Source organism: Rhinolophus sinicus, chromosome 8 (genome assembly GCF_057876585.1).
Source record: "Rhinolophus sinicus isolate RSI-liver-muscle chromosome 8, RSI-T2T, whole genome shotgun sequence".
In the NCBI taxonomy this organism is placed as follows: domain Eukaryota; kingdom Metazoa; phylum Chordata; class Mammalia; order Chiroptera; family Rhinolophidae; genus Rhinolophus; species Rhinolophus sinicus.
Genome location: NC_142508.1, coordinates 31,705,630 through 31,730,959, shown reverse-complemented (window position 1 = coordinate 31,730,959; position 25,330 = coordinate 31,705,630). Strand labels below are relative to the sequence as shown.

Genomic DNA, 25,330 nt, shown 5'->3' with positions numbered 1-25,330 from the left:
GTTTACAGGCTCTCGTCCTCACGTGGAGGAGTGCTGGCTCGGGTAGTAGATGGCCGTCAGCTGTGGCTGATTGGCCGTCAGCTGTAGCCAGTTAGCCAATTAGCCGCCAATATAACTGCTGCGGATATGGAGGAGAGGAGAGGAGAGAGAAGGATGGGGGCTAGCACGAAGATGGCGGCTGGGCTGGCAAGCGTGGATGGCGGTTTGCGGACAGTGTGGATCCAGCCTCCAGTGAGAGTATAGTGCCGCCAGAAAGAATATAGTGGTATGACTCCCATACCTATGGCTCCGTGGGTGTTCCTTTTTGGCCTCACCATATCCTGCGTTATGTAGGGAGCGGGACCAGAGACCCCACCGGACGCCCCGCACGACAGTATAATTGCACTTTTAGCACCACCACCCACACACTTATGTCTATCCTGTCACTCACTCTTCGAGGAACTTGAGAGATGTTAGCCGCGCCCACTCCTGCTCCAATCCCAGGAACTTGGTGGACCTTAACTCCATCTCCCATAGTCGGCCAGCCCTCCATGTTCCCGCTCCTACCTCCTCTACACTGAGTTAAGTGTAGCAGTTGGGGGGCCGGCCCGGTGGCTCTTGCGGTTAGAGCTCCTTGCTCCTAACTCCGAAGGCAGACGGGTTCCCACATGGGCCAGCAGGCTCTCAACCACAAGGTTGTCAGTTCAATTCCTGGAGTTCCGCAAGGGATGGTGGGCTCTGCCCCCTTCAACTAGAAAACAGCAACTGGACCTGGAGCTGAGCTGCGCCCTCCACAACTAAGACTGAAAGGACAACAACTTGACTTGGAAAAAAGTCCTGGAAGTACACACTGTTCCCCAATGAAGTCCTGTTCCCCTTCCCCAATAAAATCTAAAACAAAACAAAACAAAAAACTATGATAAAAAAGAAGAGTAGCAGTTGCCACACACACACACACACACACACACACACACACTTCCGGCCCTGCCCGCCCTTCTTCCCCCAAGGATGTAATAATCAGTCCCGCCCCTCCAATTAACTCTTAATCCACTCAGCAGTTCCGGCCCGCCCTTCTGCCCGCTCTTTCCCTTTCTCCAACTTCCGGTTTGCCCCATTGGGGGACGCCCTCCCTGCTGGTCACGACTGTCTCCCGGCCTGCGTCGCCGCCCACGGAGGTGTTGGGCCCCTGCAACATGGAGTGTTCCACCTGAGGGCTCCGCCTGACTAGCTGCACCGCGGAGGCGAGGGCTCTTTTGCTGTCCGCGCTAGCTTCGCCTGCCACCCGTAGCTGGCCTGACAAGATGGCCGCTGCCTAGGAGTGGCCCGGCGCGGCACACCACGGGGGTGTCTGGGAATTGTAGTCCGGGCCGGCGCGGTGACGCATTTCGCCCCCGGCCTACGGGCGCCATTGTACGCTGCGCGCGGGTGAGTGCGGCGCGAAACTCGCGCCCGTCGGGGGCTGTGCGGAGCAGGCATTGCCTGCTGTCCTCCAGTCGAGGGGTCAGAAGGGGAGGTGTGGTCGGGAACTAGGGGCCCAGGGGGAAGACATCTCCCTCCTGGCGTGGACGTAGGCTTGGGGCTGGCCGATCCTCCCGGGCGTGTGCGGACCGAGGACGGGAGTCGACTCCCTCTCGGTGATGAAGATGGGCGGGGGTCTCCTGCCCTCCAGGTGTCTGGGAGTAGGTGGAGACAACGCAATCAGGGCGTTTTCCGAGGTGGGGATGGACTTGACATTCTCAGTTGATGGGGACGCTTCAGGGCAAAAGAGGGGGCGTTTCGGCGTAGCCCTCACGCCTCTCCCACCTCCCAAATTCAATCTTCTCAGGACTCTGCCCACCCCCACGAGACACGTCGAGGAGGAAGGTATGGCTTCCGGGCTTCCGGCGGCCTGGTTCCGTGTGAGTAGAGGCTTCTTTTGAGTTTCTGAGTGTTCCTCTGGATCTGGGGGCGGGGGTGGCCGCCAGGGGGTAGGACTCTCCCTGAGAAGCCCCCAGGCCTCAGGGCACCTCGGGGTAAGCAGAGGGACTGGCTGGGCATTAAGAGACCCTGATGGACGGAGGAACGTAGGTTGCTTAGCTTTCCAAGGAAGTGGTTATTGTAGAGGTCAGATTATGTAGGGTTCTAACTTTCAAACTGGGGGGAAGCATTGACGGAGCTAAGCAGGGATCAGAGGTATATTTAGATTTCAGCAGTTACTCTGGCATCAAAGCTGAAGGTGACATGAGCTCAGTCACTAGGAGAAAAGGAGGATGGATCCTTGACAGGTGCAGGAAGTAGAAGCTGCGTGGGTAGGGGGATGAGGGTTTGGGTTTGAATCCGCTCACCAAATCCCTTAGTGGGAGGCATACACACTGACATCAGTGTTGGAATCCCCAGGTTAATAAGAAATAGAGAAATTTTCAGAAAATGAAGAACCTTCTTTAGCCTCGTGGTGTCCTCCTTTTTGTAGCCTGATAGGGTCAAGCTTGGGTTTGCTAAAGTTCAGACAAATGGAGGAACACAGGATGGGACACTTGGAATGCTCTCAGGTCATCTTGTAGACTGTGCCTTCGTGTGCTCAGTCAGCTTCCCACTCTTGTCAGCGTGGTTGAGGACGGGCCTTGGCTGAACAGCAACCTGTGGGTTTTAGGAACCAGTGACCTTTGAAGATGTGACCCTGGGTTTTACCCCGGAAGAGTGGGGACTGCTGGACCTTGAACACAAGTCCCTGTACAGGGAGGTGATGCTGGAGAACTACAGGAACCTGGTCTCAGTGGGTAAGGCTGGCCTCTATGTCAATAAAGAGCTGCGCTTTGCAGCACGAATGTGGTGCCACTGAAGTATGTGTCTGCTTGGGCTTGGGCTGCAGGGATCAGAGTGCAAGTGTCAAGGCCCTGACGCTTGCGAGAAAGGGCTTTACTTTGTACCAATGGGAAAAGGGCAACTTCACATACAACTTCTAAAGCTTAACCTAGTCCATCCCCAGAGGCTTTGAATACGAGGGAGGTGGATCTGCCAGGGGTGTTTTCAGCGGTAGTAGTGGATGCTTACTGTTTTTGTAACAAGAATTCCAGAGGACCTGCTGTTTGTCCGACGGCTCAGGAGTGTCATCATAGACCCTGATCCATTCCATCTGTCTGTGGTTAGTGTGAACTTTTCCATTCTTAAATTAGTACCTGTGTTATTGTGGCACCCAGCATCCAGTATCACGTCCATGTTAAAAGCAGAAAGGAATCTGGACGGTACAGCCCTGGCTAATGTTCTTTTCACAGCTGTGAAAGAACAAGAAAGAAAAAGCCCTAAGGCTCCCACTGACAGACTTTCCCTTTGAGTCTTACTGGACAGAACTGGGTCCCACTGCCACCTTTACCAGCAAGGGAGTCCAGGAAAGCAAGCAGCTGACAAAGGGGATGCCCTAGACCAGAAGTAATGCCCTAGGAGGGGACAGCATGTGCCGCAGCAGGAAAGCATTTCTTCCCGAACACAGACCCCCCAAAGCCCTGTCTCTTTTCCCTTGGGCAGAACATCAGCTTTCCAAGCCAGATGTGGTGTCTCAGTTAGAGGAGGAGGAAGAGCTCTGGTCGGTGGAGAGAGGAATTCTTCAAGACACCTTTTCAGGTGAGAACCAGGCACATGGGAATCTTTGCAGGGAGTGGGCCAATTGGTTAGTCTAGGACTGGTATCTTAGAAAAGAAGGTGGACAGGAGAAAGCCCGGGGGTGCTGTAATGAATGGTTGCAGACATGGCTGAGTCAAGCACTGTGTTTTTCTCTGACCTCACAGAGTCGGGTGTACGGCTTAGTTGAACGTGAACGTATTGCCAGTGGCAGGTTGGCAATAGGGGCTCCCTCACTTTGCTCCACTCATTGTCTACTGCCCTCCCCTTGTGTAATCACCAGTAACTAGTGTCTCTAGCCAGACTTTTTTTTTTTTTTACATGTATATAAATACAGACTTCCCCAACTTCACAATGTTTCAACTTTACAGTGGTACAAAATTAGTACCCATGCAACCATTCTGTTTTTCCCTTTCAGTACAGTATTCAACAAATTACATGAGATATCAACACTTTGTTATCAAGTAGGCTTTGTGTGAGATGATTTTGCCCAGCTGTAGGCTAATTAATGTAAGTGTTCTGAGCATGTTTAAGGTCTGCTAGGCTAAGCAATGATGATGGTTGGTAGGTTAGGTGTATTAAATGCATTTTCAACTTAACATTTTCAACTTACGATGAGTTTATCAGTTTGTAACCCCATCACAAGTCAGTTTAGTTCACTTTTTTACATAATTACACATATTTTCATAAGTTTATGATGGACCATTTGCATTTTTTCTTTTGTGAGTTCATATATTCTATATATGTTATGGATGTTAATATTGCAAATATCCCAGACCAGCATTTATTTTTTAATCTTTATTTAGTCTCCATAAAGTTTTATGATTTCAGGAATTTAAAATTCCTGTCTTAATTCCTATTCTAGATTTTGTATCATATATTAGCAGATTGTACAAATACTCTTATATTGTAGTATTCTTTTGTTTTCTGTTTAGCTGTTCCATTTATTTGGTGTTTCTTCATGTATATGGTGTGGGGCACAAGTTCTGTCAACCCATTTCTGACTAGGTTCTTCCACTTATTAGAAATACGTCTTGATCGTGGACTGAATTCCCTCAGCCATCATCAAGTGCAGGCCTCCCACTTGGCCCCTCCCTTGATCTCTGTCTCAGAGTAAACCCCATATTGCTGTAGTTACTGTAGCTTTCTAACAAATTTGGATAAATGGTAGTTCCTTTCACTATTAAAAAGTGTATATTCCTAGCTGTTGTAAACCACCTAGTTTGCCAGATGAATACTTAGCCTCAGTTTGTCAGGGTTCATTGAGAAAAATCCTTGTTAGAATACGTATTACGTTTGATTGGGTTTAGAAATTCCTTGATGCACAATTGGTCTGTCTGGTAAAGTTTTGGCACAAGGGCACAAAGGGGTGTGCTTGCCCCACTGCTGTGTCCAGCCTCGCAAGGATTGTTCAGCTCTTGTAGCTGCTGTTACTGCTTAGGTTAATCCTTCTTATAGGCTTGCAGCCTTGTTCCAGATGAACCCGCCATGCTGCAAAATCTTTCCATAATGTCCTCAGTATCCTCATTTTATAGCAAGAATAAAGGAGGAGGCAATTGTATGCATTTTTTTGTTACTACTTTTGGGCAATCACGTGAATGCATTCACCACAGCTGGTACTTCCAAAACTTTGGATGCTTTCCCTCACCTTTGTTCTTTGTGCTTTAATGCAAGTGGCACTGGGATCACCTGCTTATGGTAGCATGCAGCTGTGAAACCTAAACCTGACCCCGTCTTTGGTGCCGACCTTCTCCTGTTCATCACTACATAGATTGCAGTCCCCGTACTCTTTTACTCTTTTTCTGGACTTCATGTTTCAAGTTGATGGCTCAGCATTAATGCTTTCTGTTTTTTTCCATATTCAAATTCATCCCTTTCATTCCCTACGTTGAAAACCTCCCTTCAAACCATTAGCACAGGTCACTGAACTCTGCCTCACTTGGAAGGTCTCCAGCAACACAAGTGCTTTGCACCTGCCTACCATGGTTTCTCTTCCGTGTGGTTGCTTCCCTTGATCCAGCCTCTTAATGTCCCTTCCAGTCTTTATGCCTCTGGCTGTGGCAGGTGTGTGTCTCATCCTCCCTGGAGTTTAAGTCCCATGTCCTGTGGGGGCAAACCTTCTGGCCATGCACTTCTGGACGATCTAGTAGTTTCCTGAATGTAGCTGCCATGGGGACATTGGGTGCCTGTGGTTTTGCACATCTTGGGAGAGCTGACTTGACAGGTGACAGGAGATTCAAGGGTGGTGCTCCAGAATGAGACCATGTGCATGGAGGTTTATCAGGACACTCTTACAGGCCTGAGGTGACAGGTGCCTGATTCATCTATGCTCTGTCACACAGAGTCCTTTGTGTGATGTATTCCCTCCATGCCTTCCATTCTTTTGTGCCTCAATAACCTTGAAGATCTCTGTGGATGGTCTCTTGTTCCATGCATTATATTAAGCTGGTAGTAAACCAGAGACCCAGCATAATCACTGCCACTGTAGACTTTGTAGTCTGATAGATGGCAACCTCCTACAGAAAGCTACATTGTTGTTCCCGTCTAAACACAGATAAGTAGGGGCAAGCACTGATAAGGAAAAGAGCGTAGTGTAAAGCAGGAGCAGTGGCAAATGTCTCAAGATGATGTGGTCAGGGGACACTGCAGGGGTGAGATTGAAAACAATTCCTGAAGAAAAAGAAGTCTGCAGATGTGTGAACGTGGTGGTGAAGAGATTTTCCAGGCACGGAGACATTGTTTGGTGTGACTGAGAATGGAACAAGCTTAGCATATTCAGGGCACAGAAAGTCACCCAGTGGGTGGGGACGAGGTCACTGAGGTGTATGCAACTTAAGTTTGGAAGAGGACATAGGGCTTCCACCGTAAGGGGAGTTGATTTTCATTGAGCAGGTGTGTGGTGTGGCTTTTCACAGCTCATTCTGGGTGCTTGTGAAAAAAGAACACTGGTAGGGCACAGATGAAAGCAGGCAGCGGGCATGGTAATGGGAAGAGGTGATGATACCTGACCTGAGGGAGTGGTAGCAGACTTCTCCCCACTCAAAGGTGGATTCAGTGGGACTAGGTGAGTTATTGACCAAGAGGGCAAAAGAGAGAAAGCTGCCAACAATCTCTAAGAGGTGAAGGCTTCCAGGCATTTCCTGTGACTGTTACATATTTACTACATAAATTCTTTTTCTATGTATCAATATCTCATTTTAAAAATGCAATAAGAAAAATTACTAACCCTGAATTTCTGGTGTTAGGGAGTTACATGGAGGAGTCTGGCAAAGGCATAGTTTTTGAAGGGTGGAAATAGAGGTTTTGTTTTATTTGTTATGTTGAAATAATTTTGCAAAGACTTACATGAATAGTACAAAGAACTTAATAACTTCCACCTAGATTCAGGAGATTGGGATTGTCCCATGTCCTGACCTGTTCTGTTAATGAGGAATGAGAGGGGACTAAGGAACATCTGAGCAGAGGCTGTGGAGCCAGCTGAATGCACTTGTCTGGACCTCAGCAATCATAGGCATTTGGAATGGTATGCTTGAGTGTTACATGAGACAGCCATCTCCTGCAATGGTCTCTCTTCCCATACTGGAGTGGCTGTGCCTCTGCTTCAGGCGGAGAACTGGGGCTGAATGGAAAGCAGGGCGTTTCTGACACAACTCAGTTTGCATGCCTCTTCGGCTCTCCATGATAGTGACAGCAGCAGCATTGGCATTAGCTGAAGTAAAGGAAACTGGGTAAACGCTTAAGACAGATGGCATTCATCTTTAAGAAGGCACTGATTTGGAAGGATGCTGTGAAGATAAGGAATGTGGAGAAATGCTTGACAGCACTCAAATCTTCAGCCATCACTTAGTGTTCTTTCAGGAAAGTACTTCCATACATGTGGTTCAGGTAGAAAACTTGAGACATAATCTATTTAATCATTAGGATAGCAATGGCGTGAAGACAGTATTTTGAAGGTCATGATTGTAGGAAAGCCTGTCAAGAAATTAAGCAGGAGCTTAATTGAGCCCAACAACTATGACCATGGCAACTCTCAAAGTAGTACCAACATTAGTAGAAAAAAAATAACATACAAGAAGGAGATAATTCTGTTGGGAGGAAGAGAAGGAAATCCTCCTCTAGATTCCATCCTTTATGTAGCCTGAGAGAGGACTCACATGGGGAATAGGAAAGCAAACATGGGGAATAGGAAATCAATCAATTTGTACAAAGAAAGGATAGTTCATTCAAGAACAAGACTGAATGTTTTTAGTGTGAGAAATCCTGTTTTCAGCTCAGCTTGGCTCTCTTTAAGAGAGGGATCACACAGGAGACTAACATGCAAAAATCTGGAATGGAAGAAGTCCTTTTCATGAGTGTTTCAACATGAGAACTCAAAACAAGGATGAAATCCCTGGAATCTGATCATAGTAGAAAAGGCTTCTGGCCTGATTCAATCTGACTTGGAAGAATTCATACTGGATCAAAAATGTTCCAGTTGTTGACTTTGGAAAAGTTCTTACACCAAATTATTGTATCTGAGAACTCTGAAACCATGGGAATGTGACTGCCATGAAAAGGTGTCATGGATAGCTCTCTTACTCAGCATCACAAGTCATACTGGAGAGCCCCTGAATGTAATCAGTGTTAGGAAGGCTTCAGGAGTCACAACCCACGGTCATGAAGCCCTTCAGTAGGAGTCCTCAGTGTGCTCAGCATCAGAGGACTCATATGAAAGCAGACTCTCAATATAAGCTATGCAGGCAAATCATTAGCCTTAGCTCTTACCTTATTTGACAGAAATGACAATAACAAAAAAAAATTTTACACTGGAGAGAACCTCTTTGAATAAAAATGGAATGTTTGATCCTGTTCTTACATCAGATAAGTCATAAGGCAAACTACGTAAAACTTAGATCACATAAGTACACAAATAGAGTAAAATAGGCCGTATTCTTTTCCAATTTATTTTGTTATCTGACCTGAACATGTGAAATCACATGAGTGACAGCAAGCATCCTTATTTCAGTTTCCCAAGTATGTCCCCAGTTGCTAAGACAATGACTGAATCTCTAGCTCAGGAAACTTGAGTGAATAAGTGGTTGAAGAAATTGCGAGAGAAGAGGGCATCTTCAAAGAGACTCTGAAGACAAGGCCAGGCTTTGAAATGTGAGTAAGGGATAATAAAGGGAAATCTTGAGATAGTGCTGCAAAAAACTTTGAGAGGCTCACATTCTTGAGGACTAGGCCAAGAGTTTAGAATCTTGAGTGACTATCAAACATGCTTTAGCAGGAATCCAGCCTAGCACAGTGTGGTCACATACTGTGCAGTCTTTATTCAAAAACATTTTATGTTTGCTGTCACCTTCCACCCACACAGTTGTTCTCTAGGAGCCATGTAATCTTGATCCATCTATCTTGGGACCACGCTCCCTGGTATGCAGATGTAGTACCTAGGGTAATTTCAATGCCTGAAATGCCTTAACTATTGAATAGGAAGGAAAACAAATGAACTAATAATAATCATTTGACTCAAGCATTCTTTGGGGGGGGGGGGGAACCTCCAAAAGTCCTAAGGAAAAAGGAACAATGATAAGATCAGAGCAGGAATAAATGAAACAAATGGAGGGGGGAAAAATAATCCAAGAGCCCATTTTTTCTGGATAGAAAAATGCAAAACTAATTTTGATTAAATAGAAATAAGAGGTGTGGTAGACTTGGTGGGGTTATACTTTTTGAGGGATGTAAATGTCTAATCATTATGTTTTGTATACCTGAAGCTAATAAAATAGAGGCAAGCTAGAAATCTACATGGGGTTGGGGGGGAAGACTCTAAACAAATATTTACCAACACACATAGTTGTTTTCATTACAGTACTTGGCACAACTGTTACAAAGAATGAGCCAGCTCTCCGTACTATGTGAAACAATCTCCAACATGTGTTTATCTTTTAACATATATCTTACATATATAGAGATGCACATAGCAGTTTTCCTTAAAAATATACACACAAACAAATATGAATGTCAATTGGTTATGACGGAGAATGTAGAAACTGATAGACTGTGATTGCCAACTGAGAAGGAAACTGGGTCGAAAGGTGACTTTCCATTTTTAGAGGTGCTGCCCCCAACTGTTCATAAAATGGAAACAGCTATCTCCCTCCTGCTGTGTCACCAGTTCTTGACACAGCATAGGTGCACAGTAATTACTCATTGAGTCTAGGAATTAACAATAAGATAGAAAGATCTCTGGAAAAGTGTCAAAATTAAATTTTTTAGAACAAAGTAGTCAGATGCATCTCAGTACGGACCTGGGCAGTGAATATTTTCCAGCTTGTTAGAAGGTAAGTTTCCATGGAACATGAACAGTTCAGTGATAGCAGAACACAGGCTGGCATGTTTACAGGTTTTTTTTCCGCAAAGTATACATAGCATTGTTCTCACCAAAGCACAAAATGAGAAAAATATTGAAAAGGAAGTACTTGTACCTCATAAGTGCAACCTTAAAATACTAATCTTCTGAAATAGTATTTGACACAGACGGAAGATTTTGTTACTAATACTCTTGAAATGGTACCTAAGAGTAAATTATTAAGGAATGAGCAGCTCTATTACAAGTTAGTGGGACATGGAACACTTGTATAAGTGTAAGTATTGACTTCTTTTGAGAACTTACAAAGTCTAGAAGTATGTGAAGTCCCTTGTTTAAGTCCTACAGTCATCCCAGCCATTTTATTGCTGCTGGAGCCATTTTACCTGTGGAAGCAGGAATTCAAGTCCCTAACCTGGCCCGTCTGGAAAGGAGCAGGTGGGGGTGTAAACTCGGTGTCTTACCTGGTGGCCTGCACTCCCTGCCACTGCTCAGGCTGCCAGGTAGATGGGAACTCGAGCAGCAGCAACCCTCCCATAATAATTTATACATGGTGTCATGGGGGGGCGTCCGGCGGGGTCTCTGCTCCCGCTCCCCACAAGAGAACGCAGGACATGGTGAGGCCAACAAGGAACACCCACGGAGCCATAAGTAGGGGAGTCATATCACTATATTCTGGTGGCATCCGCCTCTGCAATCCACTCTTGTTAGCTCAGCCACCATCTTCTTGCTAGCCCCCATTTTTCTGCTAGCGTAGCCACAGCAGTTATATTAGTGGCCAATGGCTCACTGGTTACAGCTGACGGCCAACTAGCCACAGCTGATGGCCATTTACTACCTGAGCCAACACCTTTCTATGTGAGGCCGAGAGCCTGGAAACTGCTTTCTGGGGCTCTGCCCCCACACTCCACCCCTACAGGCTCTCGCCTCACAATCTACGCGACAAGCGTCTTCCGCAAGGGGCCCTGTGCGAGGAGCCTGGAGGTGAATGCAATATCCTGGACACAGCCAGGCTCTCTGGGCACAGCCAGGGTTTCTCAGGGCACCACCAGTCCTGGGCACAGCCAGACTTACTGGGCTTCTTAGAGTACCACCAGTCTCCCCGGACACAGCGAGGCTTCTCAGGGCACCGCCACTCTCTCTGGGCACAGCCAGACTTCCTAGGCTCAGCCAGGGGTCTCAGATCACTGCCACTTTCTCTGGGCTCAGCCAGGGCACTCAGGGCACTGCCTCTCTCTGGGCACAGCCAGACTTCCTGGACTTAGCCAGGGCTCTCAGGGCACTGTGCTGGAACAACAGCAGCTCACAGTCAAGGTGCTTACATATTCTCAATGGTGGCCGGTCAAGACACAAAAGCAAACATCCACCAGTTCCACCACATGGTGGTATGTTCCCAAACAAACAGTCAAGCTGTCCATTAAATTAGGGATGGAAGGCAATTCCCCATAGTCCATAGTCATTCGTCAGGGCTGTCCTGGGGATGAGGGACGACCTTGACCTCACCCTCATCGCCCATGGAGGACTCAGCAAGCCTTTCCTTCTGGGACTACAAGTCCTGCATCCAGACTGCCTCAGCAAGCACTTCCCAGCCCACAGGGCCACAACGACCTTTGCTTTCTCCGGCCTGTGCTGGTTGGGGAACCGGCCACATCTTTCCACCTCTCCACGGGGCTCCATCTCTCCAGCAGCTGCTCCTCCTAGTCTTCCTGAGACTGAGTGTTCATACACACAAACTGCTCCACCGCCCTTCGGACAGCCTTGGCCAGCACCACATCATGCCGACTATACCATGTGTCGTGCGGGAGACCCTGCTCGCTGCGCCATTTGTCATGGGGGCGTCCGGCGGGGGTCTCTGCTCCCGCTCCCCACAAGAGAACACAGGACATGGTGAGGCCAACAAGGAACACCCACGGAGCCATAAGTAGGGGAGTCATATCACTGTATTCTCTGGCAGCATCCGCCTCTCTGCAATCCGCTCTTGCTAGCTCAGCCACCATCTTCTTGCTAGCCCCCATTTTTCTGCTAGCGTAGCCACAGCAGTTATATTAGTGGCCAATGGCTCACTGGTTACAGCTGACGGCCAACTAGCCACAGCTGATCGCCATCCAATCACAGTTGATGGCCATTTACTACCTGAGCCAACACCTTTCTATGTGAGGCCGAGAGCCTGGAAACTGCTTTCTGGGGCTCTGCCCCCATACATGGACACAATTACAGTGCTGGTGAGATTTCCTGGAATTTGACAGAAATTCCTTCAAGGCACTTACAAGCTGTGTTGAGTGAACAAATGCTGCTTCAAACTGCCAAGTACTGTTGTAGGGCTGGGTCACTGGTGAACAGTGTGGTAAGGCCCCTGTGTCATTGGGTCCCCATTCATTCCAGAGCAGCCACTAGCATGTGTGGCTGATTAAATTTAAACTGACTAAAGTGAACATTGTTCAGTTCTTAGTCGAATTGGCCATCTTTCAAATGTTCATTGGTCACCTGCACCTAATGGCTACTAAGTTGGACAGATGTAGAACACTTCCTTCAATGAAGAAAGTTCCACTGGGCACTGCTGCTCTGAGAAGGTGGAGGTGACTAAGTAAATTAATGAACCAGATACTTTGAGATGGCAATCAGTGCTATGAAGAGAAATGAAATGGGATGTCCTGGGGGAAGTGGGGAGGCGTGGGAGGACAAAACTAGTTTAGATCTGGGCAGGAAGATAGCTCTGAGGTGAGAGCTGAATGGGGAAGGGGAACCAGGTGAAGATGTTGCAAAGACCTCTGGGAGAGACTTGGGTATGTCTGAGGGAATGTAAGATGGTTGCTATGGGTGCCTTTGGTGTAACAGGAATAAAAGAACAGGGCTTGGATCCTAACCGCTGTGTTCCCCCAGATGTAGCCTTAGCAGGGTTCCTAGCCTCTCCCAGCATGGATTGTCTTTGTCTAAAGGTTGGATGCTGCTGCTTACGGGAACTGGTAGTGTGAAGCTCAGGTCCTGGGGAGCCCTCCATGAAATGACAGCTACTGTTATTTATTTGAAGACTTTGCCTGGGCCTGGCTTTGGGGTTTCCGATGCACAAGACCCAGCTGACAGCCTCAGCAGTCCCGTGGGGGTGACACTTAGAAGGCAGTGCATCAGGGTGCCCAGCAGAGCTGAGGAGTGAGTGATGGGGAGAGGAGGAGGGTGGGTATAGAGCTGGGGGCACTCTGGACAAAGAGGAAAGAGGATGGGGGAGCTGAGGGAAGCACTCCTCCTGACGCTACCCACTACAAGTTCTTAAAAGGTTGTCGTAGTTACCATTTGTGGACTGGTAGCCCCAGTATACTTCGATAGTCGATCAGCATTCACTAGGAAACTCTTGAGCACCGAGGGAGACTAAGCTTAGCCTCAAGAGAAGCAGCAGAGAGAAGGAACACGAGAGAAGGAAACAGCAGCTCCTATCAGCCTTCACTAGGTGCTGTACCTGGCATTTAGGTATCTAATCACAGAGTTAGGAAACCTCGTCCAAAAGTTGAATTTGTGTAACAAGACACTAGAGAAATAAGGAGTTGCAGGTGAGTGAACTACATTGCCCAAATTCCCCCAGGGTCATTCAGCAGGTGAGTTGAAAGCCAGTATAGGTGGTCCGCAACTTAAATGTTTCGACTTTATGATGGTACGAAACTGTACTCCAAATTTATAATTTTGATCTTTTCCTGGGCTAGTGATAGGTGGTATGATACTCTTTCTTGATGCTGGGCATTGGCAGCGAGCTGCAGCTCCCAGTCAGGCATGCGGTCACGAGGGTAAGCAACCGATTCTCCAAAGTGTTGCTTTGTATTTTCACATCCCATTATGCCTACAAAATGCCCATCTCTCCTGCTTCTGCTAAGAATTGGAAGGCAATAACTCTTGATATGAAACTCAAGATAACTGCCCAGCTGTAGGCTAATGTGTTCTGAGCATTTAAGGTAGGCTAGGCTAAGCTCTAATGTTCAGTAGGTTAAATCAATGAAATGCATTTTTGAATTAACGATATTTTCAATTTACGATGTGTTTGTGAGGTTTTAAGTCAAGGAGCGTCTGTACTTGGAGCTGCAGCTAATAGGGATTATGCAGCCCAGGCAGGTGAGTGGGTCAGTGAATCACAGCTATGCCCCAGTGACGTGAGGATCCTGTTCTAACTGCCAGCGGGTAAACTTACGGGCTTCCATTTTCTACCTTAGAGGGCTTGGAATGGTCCAAAGGATGAGTTTTTAGAGGACTGAGGTGCCTAGAATGACTTTTACCCACCAGCTTCCAGGCTCGTGGCACATTTCATTTACTGCACAGCACCCAGTAGGCGCGTTATGATGACTGCAGAACCTGTGTTGCCCTAAAGAGCTGCTACAGCAGGGAGAGCTGTGTTGCAGCTCCCCTGGGCTGTCTGCACCATAACGATTGGCAGTTACTGACATCCAAACCCAGAAAGGCTATATGACTTAAAACAGTAAGAGTTAACATTTTGAGCATTCAAGATTTTGAGAAACCACCTTGGTGTCCCCAAGGATAAGAGGAGGAACTAAATACATGATCAAGATTAAAGGAGAAATTAGTAAATTAGAAATGGAGTGGGGTAGAGGGAGTGGACTAGAATAAAAAGAACAACAGTTATTTGAAGGGAGAAAGCACTAAATAAAAACCCCTCTGATTAACCAAGGAGTACAAAAAGTTTAGAAATTAGAAAGCAGTGAAGCAATACAGAGAACTAAGATTGTTTTCAAGTGTCATGCAAGATTATTACTCAAAATGGTGCCTGTGGTCCAGCACGGAGCCGCTGGGGAGCCCCCACATAACCCCATATTCATATCCGGGGACTTGTCAGGCGTCTGGGACTCCGGTTAATTCCTTTTCCTGGCTTCCCGAGTTACCTGAGATGGGTGAATTTCAAGCCTTAAAAACTTTAATTGAAAGAATAAATGAACTATGATTTCAAATCAAGTATTTGGATGGGGGGGGGAACCCCAGAAGTCCTAAGGACAGGAAGGGAATTAAATACTAAAGATAGCAGCAGATAAAATTGAGTTAGGAAGGGCAGGCCCCCAAATTTAACTAATTCAAAAGCTTATTTGGGGGGAACAGGTTGGAAATGGGAGATCAAACGCCTGTAATAATTCTTACCAAGAAAAAAGGACACTTTAAACGTCGGAATGACTGACGATGGCTGAGAATTACTAACTTAGCTCAGGACCTGTTTTGCAAGCCGGTACGCCCAAGGCCAACCTGGGGCGGCCCCACCCTGCGCTGGGCGAGTCCTCACCCCGAGCCAAGTCTGTTCCCGCGCGCGCCAGCGGTTTCCAACACCTATTAAGTCTGTGCAACGATTAACACCGGAAATCACGAACAGGCCAGGTTTGTGGGGACATCCGGAGGAGGAAGGAAGACAGGAAGCCCTGCGGGAACCGGGGTAGAATTTAGGAGGGGAAGCGGGGCGAAAATGCATTAGTATTCCCGTGCTCGTTGCTTTAGGGGAAAATGACCGCGCTCGCGCACCTCGCATGGCCCAAAGGGAGGGACTTGCAGTTCCGGGAGGTGTGCGCGGAAGCTCCACCTGCTCCATCGCGGAGGGTGGGGTGGGGGCCCTCTAGGGAGGTGACAGGCGCTGAGGCTGCTGGTGCCCAGCGCTCAGCAATTCACTAGGCTGGGTCTGGACCACACCCTAAGCCTCAACGTGCGGCGCCGGAAGTCCGCGCTGCGGAGGCTCCTGGGAGTTGTAGTACGCCGTCGCTGGGCGCGTGACGCACTTCTGAGCCGGCCAGAGGCGGGGCGTTGCTCTCGTCTGGCGGGCGGGAGCAGCCGTGAGCTACTTGGTTCTGAACGCCCAGCTTCCCAGAGCCGTTTGAAAATCGCGCCACGGCAGAGCCAGCGGGTGCTTGAGGATACAGACACCGAGGAACACGTACGGGCGTATTGTGGTCAGGTGGCTGCTGCTCTTGATTTTTTTTTCTTTTTTAACGCAGCCGCAGGTGCTCCTCACTAATGATTTCCTGCCCTGCGTTTTTTTTACTTCACATGGCAGGAACTTCACTATGTCATTAACAGTCACTAAAACCAGTGTAATTTTTAATGCTTACGTGGGAATCTTTCACAGTTTTCCTGAACCGTGTTTTAACACTACCTGTGTTTTCCAGTGTTGCTCCGTCCTTGTGCATACGTTGCTCACTCAGGAAGTGGGTGTTGTGGAAATGAACCCCACCCAAATAAGGACACCCAGAGCCCGCTGTAGCAAGGGGTTCAGCCACCATCCCTTGTGTTTGGTAGAGACTGTAAGGCAGGCAGGGAATGGGGCGATTTATAGTGAAAATAGGAAGGTTCTAATTGGAGGTTATGAGCTGGAGGCAAAAAAGAGAAACGGAGTCATTAGCCAACCGTTTGGGCTTGTTGCCACAGAGGTTGTGGGACAGAGTTCCATTGTCATGTGGTCTGGCTTTTGTCTCTCTGAATATTCATTGGCTAGGTGTCTCTACATCTGTCTTCCTCTCCAGATAGCTCCCTGACCATGGGTGGAACTTGATGAAAGTCCAAGGGCATTCGATGCAAAGGCTTTGAGTTCATGCTGTAAGTTCCTTTGCAGGTAGAGTTGTGCTAACCACTTACACTCACAACAGCAAGGGTCAAAGTGCAGATTTGCTTTTGACATCAGCATGCCATTTCTGTTTTTATAAAACTATAAATCTAATTGGGAGTAAACCAGCATTCATTGTTATTAACGTTGTAAACTAGGTTCCCAGATCCAGTTCCATAGTAGGGCAGGGAGCGTTTTCCCACACCAACAATTTTCAGACACCAGCAAGGTCTCAACTCAATCCTGACGCTATCTACCCAGAGATGGCATCAAATTCCACAGATTAAGCGTTTAGTCCTACAAGACACATTCTTCAGATGCCGGCCCAGGCTCTGTGCTTCTGGCCAGCTGGATATAGATTGGCGGTTCCAATGACCCCCTCCAACTCAGAATACCGTTCGTAAGTCCACATTGTTACCTGCACTTCTGCCCCACTGGGTATAAATCAGAGGTTCCCACACCCCCTCCTTGGGTTCAATTAATTTGCTAGAATAGGTCAGAGAAACGTGTTACTTGGCTAGATCACTGTAAAAGGATATAAATCAGAAACAGATGAAGAGGTACACAGAACAATGTATGTGGGAAGAGGCACGTAATTTCCATGCCCTCTCCAGACACACCACTCTCCCGGTATCTCCATGTGTTCACCAACTGGGAAGCTCTCCTAAGCCCATCCCCTGGGGTTTTCATACAGGCCTCTTATATAGGCATGATTGATAAAATCACCGGCTATTAGTAACTGATTCAATCTCCAGCCCTTCTTCCTTCCTGGGAGGTGGTGAGTGGGGGGACTGAAAGTTCCAACCCTCTAAATATGTAGTTGGTTGGGTCTCCTGGCAACCAGCCCCCATTCCTAGGTGCTTCCTAAAAGTCACCTCATTAACAAAACAAGACACTGGGAGCTGTGAGCCAGGAACTGTGGATGAAGATCTGATATGTATGAGAAATATATTTGGAGCTGTAGAGAGCTTTCTTATTTCCTATTGCTTAGTGCACTCTTCTTTGCATTTAGGGTCATCCTGGAGTTTTTCTGTTTAGTGGATGTTCTTGTGGACTTTATGCCAGGACCCAGAGCCCCTGCTTATCCCAGACAGTCTCATTCTTGGCCCCCACGGAGGCAGGATCAGGTTCTGTTCCCCTCTTGGCCACAGGCATATACAACACCAGGTCTCTTCTCAACCCCTATTTCCTCTTGTGTTTTTTTTTTTCTTGCTGTATTGAGAATTTACATACTGTAAAGTTCACCCTTTGAAAGTGTATGATTTGGTGCTTTTACTATATTCATAAGGTTGTGCAATTATCACTACGATCTAATTTCAGAACATTTCATCACCCCAGAAAGAAACCACGTATCTATTAGTCATCAGCCCCCAACCCCCTCAATTCCTAAATCTCCTGAAAATCCACTAATTTACTTTCTGTCTCTTATGTATCTATTTTAAACATTTAATGTAAATGGAGTCATACAATGTATGGCCTTTGCGTCTGACTTCTTTCACTGAGCGTCGTGTCAAGGTTCGTCCATGCTGTAGCATGTGTTAGTATTTTGTTCCTTCTTATTGTCAAATAATATTCCCCGTTCTGTGGGTAGACCCCATTTTGTTCATCTATTCATCATTGGAGGAACATTTGTTTCCCCTTTTTGGCTATTGTAAATAATGCTTCTGTGAACATTCTTGTACATGGTTTTTGTGTTGACATATATTTTCAATTCTCTTGGATATATACTTAGGTGTAGAATTCCTGGGTCATAACATAACTCTATGTTTAACTTTTTTGAGGAACTACCGGACTATTTTGCAAGGTGGTGCAGCATTCTGTGTTCCTACCAGCAGTGTATGAGGGTTCCAGCTTTTCCATATCTTCACCAACAGTTGTTACTGTCGCTCTTTGACAATAGCCTTCCTAGTTCACATTCTTTACGTCCTGTTATGTGAGGTGGTTTGCATTCCGAGGTGGCTAATGATGTTGAGCATCCTTTCCTGTGCTTGTTGGTCATCTTGTCTTGCTCTTCTTTTGACTTACAGGGTGTCCTGAGGCTCCGTTGGACCCTCAGCTGGGTCCTCTTCCTGCTGGGGATCCCCTGATGAAGATCAAGGTTGTTGAAGTTCTCACACTGAACCAGGAGGTAGCACGTTCTCGGAATGCCCAGATCCGGGCCCTCTATTCTGAAGATGAGGGCCTGAGCCCAGAGGTCCTCAGGGAGCCCACTCAGCGGCAGGGTAGGCATCCAACTGACCCCGAGGGTGCTCGCCAGAAATTCCGGGGGTTCCGCTTTGAGGAGGCAGCAGGTCCCCGTGAGGCGCTGGCCCGGCTGCGCGCACTGTGCCGTCAGTGGCTGCAACCTGAGGTGCGCTCCAAGGAGCAGATGCTGGAACTGCTGGTGCTGGAACAGTTCCTGGGCGCTCTGCCCGGACAACTGCGGGTGTGGGTGGAGTCACAGCACCCAGAAGACTGCCAGGAGGCAGTGGCCCTGGTAGAGGATGTGACCTGGATATCTGAGGAGGAAGGTGAGTGCAGTGGAAGGGTGGGGGGGTAGAGGGTCACTGCTGTGGGGTCATCATGGAGGATGGATGGAGAAGGGATTATTACGGCCACTACATCTATGCCAAGGGCATCTGCCTCCCCCATGTGTTCCTGAATCAGAGCTTCAGACTCTTCCACGCTGGCATACCTGCCATGGCCCCAAGATCAAGGGCTGTGAGAGTGGCTTCATCCCTGGACCCCTTTGTGGAAATGGAAGGTCTTGGGCCCCACCTCAGCACCACTGAAACCCTTGGCTGGAGCCGGATAACAGCATTCTTTAGCCCTCCATCCACAGGCTTCTGATGGAAGCTAATGAATAAAGTGCTTCATTTTCATCCCTTTGGGATTCTTGCCACCACGAGCCAATAGAAACCCTGACTTCAGTCACACAGGCATATTTCTGGGATGCCTTCTAATGTACACACTCGGTGAAGGCTGTGGATAAAGTGGTGACCGAGACACACAGGATTCATGGACTCATAAGCTCAACAAATCTTCGGTCTAGCAGGAAAGACGGGAATTTGACAAATGTGTATGAGACAGTGGTGGGTTTGAGAGGAACTTAAGGGTGTTGGCAGTGGGGCCCGTGGAAGCCAAGTAGCTGGTGTGGAGTGGAGCTCAGGATGGAACAGGAAGGATGTGCCAAGCAGGGGAAGCATTACCTGTAAGGCCCAAGATGGCAATGGTATATTCAAGAATCAGAGAAATTGGGTAGGTCTGTACTAGAAGGGAGCAGACGGCATGGCTGGCAGGGACCTTGAGAAATAAGAGTCTAAAGTAGTGGGAACTGGTCCGAGTTCTAGGGACAGGTGGCAGGATCGCAACATGCTGTGGATGGTGGGCCAAGGACAGGGGCAAGACTAGAAGTAAATGCGCCATCCAGAGCTGTGACCATACCCCCTGAGAGGGGTGGCAGCAGTGGGGGCTGGGCAAGTACGAGTATGGGATGCATTTGGAAGTCAGACTCCATGAGGCTTGATTTCTGTGAGGCTGAGTTCCATGGAGCAGACACTTCTTTGCTAATCTCCACTGCCCACCCAGCATCTGGGTTCCCTGAAGATGTTTTTCAGTGAATGAATAATTGATTGACTTTTGTGATTGAGGGGGAAGGTGCAGGGCAGATTGATAGAATAGGGCTTCAGGCAGAAGCAAGTGTTGCAGGGACGGGGCAGGCAGCAACAGGAGTAGTCTGATTCTCATGCAGAGTCTGGGTGCTTCTGTCAGCAGGATAATGGCCCCCAAATGTGTCCACGTCTAATCCCTTGAACTGTGACTATGTCATTTCGTTTGGCAAAAGGGACTTTGCAGGTGAGATTAAGTTAAGGATCTTGAGATGGGGAGAGTTTCCTGGGCTGTTTGGATGGGTCCACTGTCAACACAGCGGTCCTTATAAGAGGTAGGCAGGAAGGTCAGAGTTAGATGTGACATGATGACAGAAGCAGGAGAGATGCAAGGAAAGGGCCATGAACCAAGTATCTCAGGCAGCCTCTACAAACAGAAAAGGCAAGGAATATCCTAGAGCCTTTGAAAGCAACATACCATGTTGCCCTGAAAATAAGACCAAGTCTTATATTTTTGCTCCAAAAGACGCATTAGGGCTTATGTTCAGGGGATGTCATCCTGAAAAATCATGCTAGGGATTATTTTCCGGTTAGGTCTTATTTTCGGGGAAGCATGGTAGTCCTGCTAACATCTTGCTTTTAGCCCTGTGAGGCTTGTGTCAGACTTCTGAGCTCCATAACATAGCAAATTTGTGTTATTTTGTGCCTCTGTTGTGGAAGTTTGTTAACAGCAACAATAGGAAACTAATACAGGTGCCAAGGAAACCATTGTTGAGCTCGTGAAAGTAAGTCCATCCTGTGTGTGACATCTTGGGGGTGAATTAAGTCAGCATTACAGAGGACAACAAGAAGAAGCCTTCCAGAGAACCCTGAGAATCCTGCGTTTGTGGTCAGCATGTCAGCTAGAACTCTTGGGTGTGACTACCACAAAGCCTTGCACAGAATGGTCCAAGGGACAAGGAGAATGTATTGAGAAAGTCCCAGAGTGGTCTAGCTTCAGGAATGGCTGGACCTGGGGGCTCTAATAGTGTCTGTAGGACTGGTCCTCTCTGTGTCCCACTGCTGCCAGCCTCTGCTGGCTTCACCCACAGGCAGGCTGTCTCCATGTGGGACGTCCCCACATGGAATCTCTTAAATGTTCCTACAAAGCCTCTTTGGCTCTCGTTGGCCCCGTGTTCATCTTTGATGCAGTCATTGTGGCCGGGGGGAAGCAACAGACTGGTGGGCCAGCCTGGGTCACATCATGTGCCCCTTAATAGTGAGGGTGGAGTCATCATTATAGAAGCCCATGGACCATGTGGGGACATGTGAGGAAACTCGGACATGAAAGAACCGGGGTTGAGAGGGCGAGGCCAGGAAAGGCTGTTTGCTGAGGTGGAGCAGACTTGGTAAAATTCACATCAGGATGGGTGTACCTGGAGAGTGGGGTTGGTCCTGGAGGCCAGGGCAAGTCCCACCTTGCCCCCCATAGTGACAGGAGAGGGGGTAGACTTGGAGGCCAGAAATGGGGTCTTTTCCTCTGAGGAGGTATGAGACCAGCTGCTGAGGCAAGTGTGGAGATGAGGTGGCTGCCTCAGGAAGGACTGACGGGGTCCAGGGTTCTCAGCAGTCGGGGCACCTGTACCCTGTGGGTGTCAGCTCTCCAGGTGTGGAGATTTAGGCATAGGCTGTGTGGAGCAGCTGGCCTTGTGAGGAGAGGGGGCCACAGCAGGATGAGATGTGTGTGCAGGCCTTGTGCATCCGAGACGTGGGCTGGCCTTGTGTTGATCACATTCAGCCGATCCCTTATATTGACATGTGCTCCCAGTGTCGACCGCCCAGGACCCTACCTGCTCTCTGGAGACCACAGCTCAATGGAAGGAAAAGGAGGAGAATGAGACCTCCTGGCCAGCAAAGGCACTGTCTGAGGTGAGTGGGGAGTGTCACCCTCTCTGATCACAGTATCCCCTGTGAGGTAGGCCTATCCCTCAGGCCACTAGGGCCGTGCCTTTCAGAACTTCTGAGCCTGAAAGGCAGGCCTGCCCTCCAGCCACGTGGCGTCATTAGAAGACAAGAAAGGGCAGTGACTGGGACTCCAGAAATCTGGAGGCAGGATGGTGTTTACAGACATTTGGAGGTGGGGCAGCCTCAGCCAGGAGCAAGCAGGCCCATCTGGATCTTGTTAGAACGAGAGAGACCCTCATCCTTCAGAAATGAACACTTAGCTGTTTATTACTGAGAGTTTGGAATTTCCTTCAAAGTAACCCAGAGCTGGGGCATGGACAAAACAGGACTGTTGAGGCTCGGTATGACCAAGCCATGGTATGTATGTGGCACTAGTCAGGGCTGCTTCTGCTGCAAGTGGTTTACAACTGGCTCAGGCATAGGAGTGCATATACTGGCTCTTCTGGCAAGGCTGTATCAGGGGTTCCTGGGTAATGGGAGGATGCTCTCTCCAGCCCGTCTTGTGGCTCTGCCCCTTGTGGGCAAAATACCTCTCCGATCCAAGCAAAGGACGGTAGGAAGGCCTCTTCCTCCTGGAGTCCTGGTCAGCTCCTTAGAAAGTACTGATAATGGCCACCTGGGTGACTGCCCCACCCCCAAGCAGCTCCTGATGCACCACATGGAGCGGGGCTGTGCCCAGGAGGGCCATCTCCTATGGGGAGTTGTGTGGAAAGGTGAGCTGGATACTGGTGTGGGTCGGGTGGAGGCAGTGTGCCTGCGGCACTTGCAGCTCTTAGTGAAGTAGGGACTCTTTCTCCAGACTGGGCCACAGACTTGTTTTGTGAGAAGAGCCCCATTGGACCTCTAATGGCCCCAGTCAGTATTTCTAGCACACCTCCAAAGCAGAGGTACCCCAACACAACAAGCTGTCCGAATGTCCTAACCAGCCTGTCTTCTGTCCCCTTGGACAACTCCCTGACCCTTCTGAGCGGTCACACAATGTGTGACATTGCAGGAACCAGTGACCTTTTTGGACGTGGCTGTGGATTTCAGCAGGGAAGAGTGGGGGCTGCTGGACCCAACACAAAGAACCGAGTACCATGACGTGATGCTAGAGACCTTTGGACACCTGGTCTCCGTGGGTAAGGCCTTGCCCACGCAAGCCACTCCACACTTTTAGGACAGGGGCACCCTGGGGGCCCTGAGTCAGGCTTTGTGTCTTCTCTGCGCTCAGCATGAGGACTGAGCATGCCCTCAAGAGTTGTGTTCCCATCCAGGGCCTTGAACCAGCACTGTGGACCTGGAGGAGTGGTTGCATGGACAGAGGCAGCCTCAGTTCCACTAAAGGGACTGATTTGCTGTCCACCCTGAGGGTGCATGAGAGCAGGAACTCGGAGAGCTCGGACATCACTCCCAGCCCTCGCCCCAGCCCGTGATCACCAGTGTCAGTGTCCTCCCTGTATTGTTTTGCTGCTTTTCAGTCTCTCCCCAGGTTGCATGACTGTACTTGGGGAAAAAATGTCCAACTTTTGAATAGTTAATTATATCATACTATCAACCCACTTTAGTGTTTTCTCCCTACGGAATCCACAACTTTTGGTTTCTTCCAGGGTGGGAGACTACACTGGAAAGCAAACAGGTAACTGCAAAGTCTGACATTCCTGAGGAAGAACCAACCTGCAACCTAAAAATGGAAGAATTCTCAAGGGCCGATGCCCAGTCCTCTACCTCAGGAAACATCTTGCAGGGTGGGGCCCTGGAAGTACCGGACATGGCACCGAAACAAGCAGGGCTGACTCAGGGGAAAACCCGCCCTCAGAAGCAGCACTGTGAAGGCCACAAATCCCAGGCAAACACTGGTCTTCACACAAGTCATGTTTTACACCAGAAAACCCTCCCTAGAAAACGCTTGCGAAAGCGTGGCTCACAAGTTAAAAAGGTGACACACAAGTCCCGTGTAAAAAGTCATCAGAAGAGCTGCAAAGGGGAAAAAGCTACGGAAAGCAGCGGCTGTGCAAGAACCCTCAGCCAGAGCACCCAACAGGTTACATTTACAAGAATTCACAAGGGGAGCCAAGTTTGCCGATGCAGTGCTTGTGGTAAAACGTTCCGGAACCCGAGATACTTTTCTGTACATAAAAAAATCCACACAGGAGAGAAGCCCTACGTATGTCACCACTGTGGAAAGGCATTCATTCAGAGCTCCTCCCTCACACAGCACCAGAGAATTCACACAGGAGAGAGGCCATTTAAATGTCACGAGTGTGGGAGGACTTTCAATGATCGCTCCGCCATCTCCCAGCACCTGAGGACTCACACGGGGGCCAAGCCTTACCAGTGTCAGATCTGCAGAAAAGCCTTCCGCCAGAGCTCCCATCTCGTCAGGCATCAGAGGACCCACACTGGGGAGCGCCCCTACATGTGTAATAAGTGTGGCAAGGCCTTCACCCAGAGCTCGCACCTCATAGGGCATCAGAAGACACACAGTGGGATGAAATACAGGAAGAAACACCTACCTCACAGCCCTCAGGCTTGTTGAAGAGACACTCACTGCCTTTTCTACCCAATCCTGCATCGTAACGCGAACTGGCCCGGTTGTGATTCAGAACTGAATGTGAAAAGAAGCACTGACTGATGGTGTTCTCAAGACCAAAGGACTGCCAAGGACACTGTCCTGCCACACAGATAAGAAAACTGGTGGGGAGCTGTTGCTCATGAATATTGACAGTTGAAAAAACATTTAATTTTGCAGTTGATTTGCTGTTATAATTTGTTCATTTGGTCATTAAAAGTGATTATTAGTGAAAAATGCTTATAATGTAAGTGTAAAATGCCAGGTACCAAAAAGTGTGTGCACTTATATTTGTGGTAAAGTATTTATGCGTATGGATGAGTACTAAAAGACGAGATGGATTAAATAAACTATATATTTCTGTCATAGAATCCGTGTGTATTTTCCTACCTATTTAATGAAATATCTTTTCATTACTGTTTTGATACCTAAAATCAGCAACGTCAAAAGGATGGAGATTGTCAGACCAGTTCTAGTAGATTCTGTGCAAGGCCGCAGTGCCTCTGGCCCAAGATTCCAAGTGACTCAAGATGAGTGTGTCATTCTGTTCCTTATGGTGTCACCAAGATATAGCTAGATGCAGGGAATGGGAACCTGGAGGAACGATTGAGGTCTGGGGGGCTGGAAACCCCAGGCAAGCATGGCAGCCTCCTGGGCACGTTCATTGGTTTCACATTCCACTTCCCCTACGAGGGAGGGAATGACCCTAACTGGACGTCCATCACCAAGTTAAGCAACAAGACATTGGCAGTACA

The 25,330-nt window shown here is 48.4% G+C and overlaps 1 protein-coding gene across 8 annotated transcripts; it reads left to right on the top strand.

Moving 5' to 3' along the window:
* Positions 1-1,060: 1,060 nt before the first annotated feature.
* Positions 1,061-24,946, top strand: ZNF274 (zinc finger protein 274). 8 transcript variants are annotated; one of them, XR_012490394.2, is made up of 9 exons: positions 1,061-1,404; positions 1,805-1,877; positions 2,609-2,735; positions 3,481-3,576; positions 18,521-19,003; positions 21,888-21,988; positions 23,019-23,145; positions 23,281-23,447; positions 23,614-24,946. XR_012490394.2 is itself a non-coding variant. In XM_074315510.2 (8 exons), the coding sequence occupies exons 2-8, from the start codon at positions 1,845-1,847 to the stop codon at positions 23,286-23,288; spliced, it is 975 nt and encodes a 324-aa protein (XP_074171611.1). In that variant the 5' UTR covers positions 1,061-1,404; positions 1,805-1,844; the 3' UTR covers positions 23,289-24,946. The 8 variants fall into 8 exon arrangements, 6 of the variants coding, with proteins under 6 accessions (XP_074171611.1, XP_074171608.1, XP_019567138.2 ...); XM_074315510.2 differs by having other exon boundaries at positions 23,281-24,946; XM_074315507.2 differs by lacking the exon at positions 23,281-23,447 and having other exon boundaries at positions 1,067-1,404.
* The last annotated feature ends 384 nt before the right edge of the window (positions 24,947-25,330 follow it).

Coding starts and splice junctions, on each gene's coding strand:
- ZNF274 (XM_019711578.3), top strand. CDS start 1,617: ATGAAGATGGGCGGGGGTCTCCTGCCCTCCAGGTGTCTGGGAGTAGGT. Junction 1,878..2,608: donor TTCCGGCGGCCTGGTTCCGT/GTGAGTAGAGGC, acceptor TGTGGGTTTTAG/GAACCAGTGACCTTTGAAGA. Junction 2,736..3,480: donor CAGGAACCTGGTCTCAGTGG/GTAAGGCTGGCC, acceptor TCCCTTGGGCAG/AACATCAGCTTTCCAAGCCA.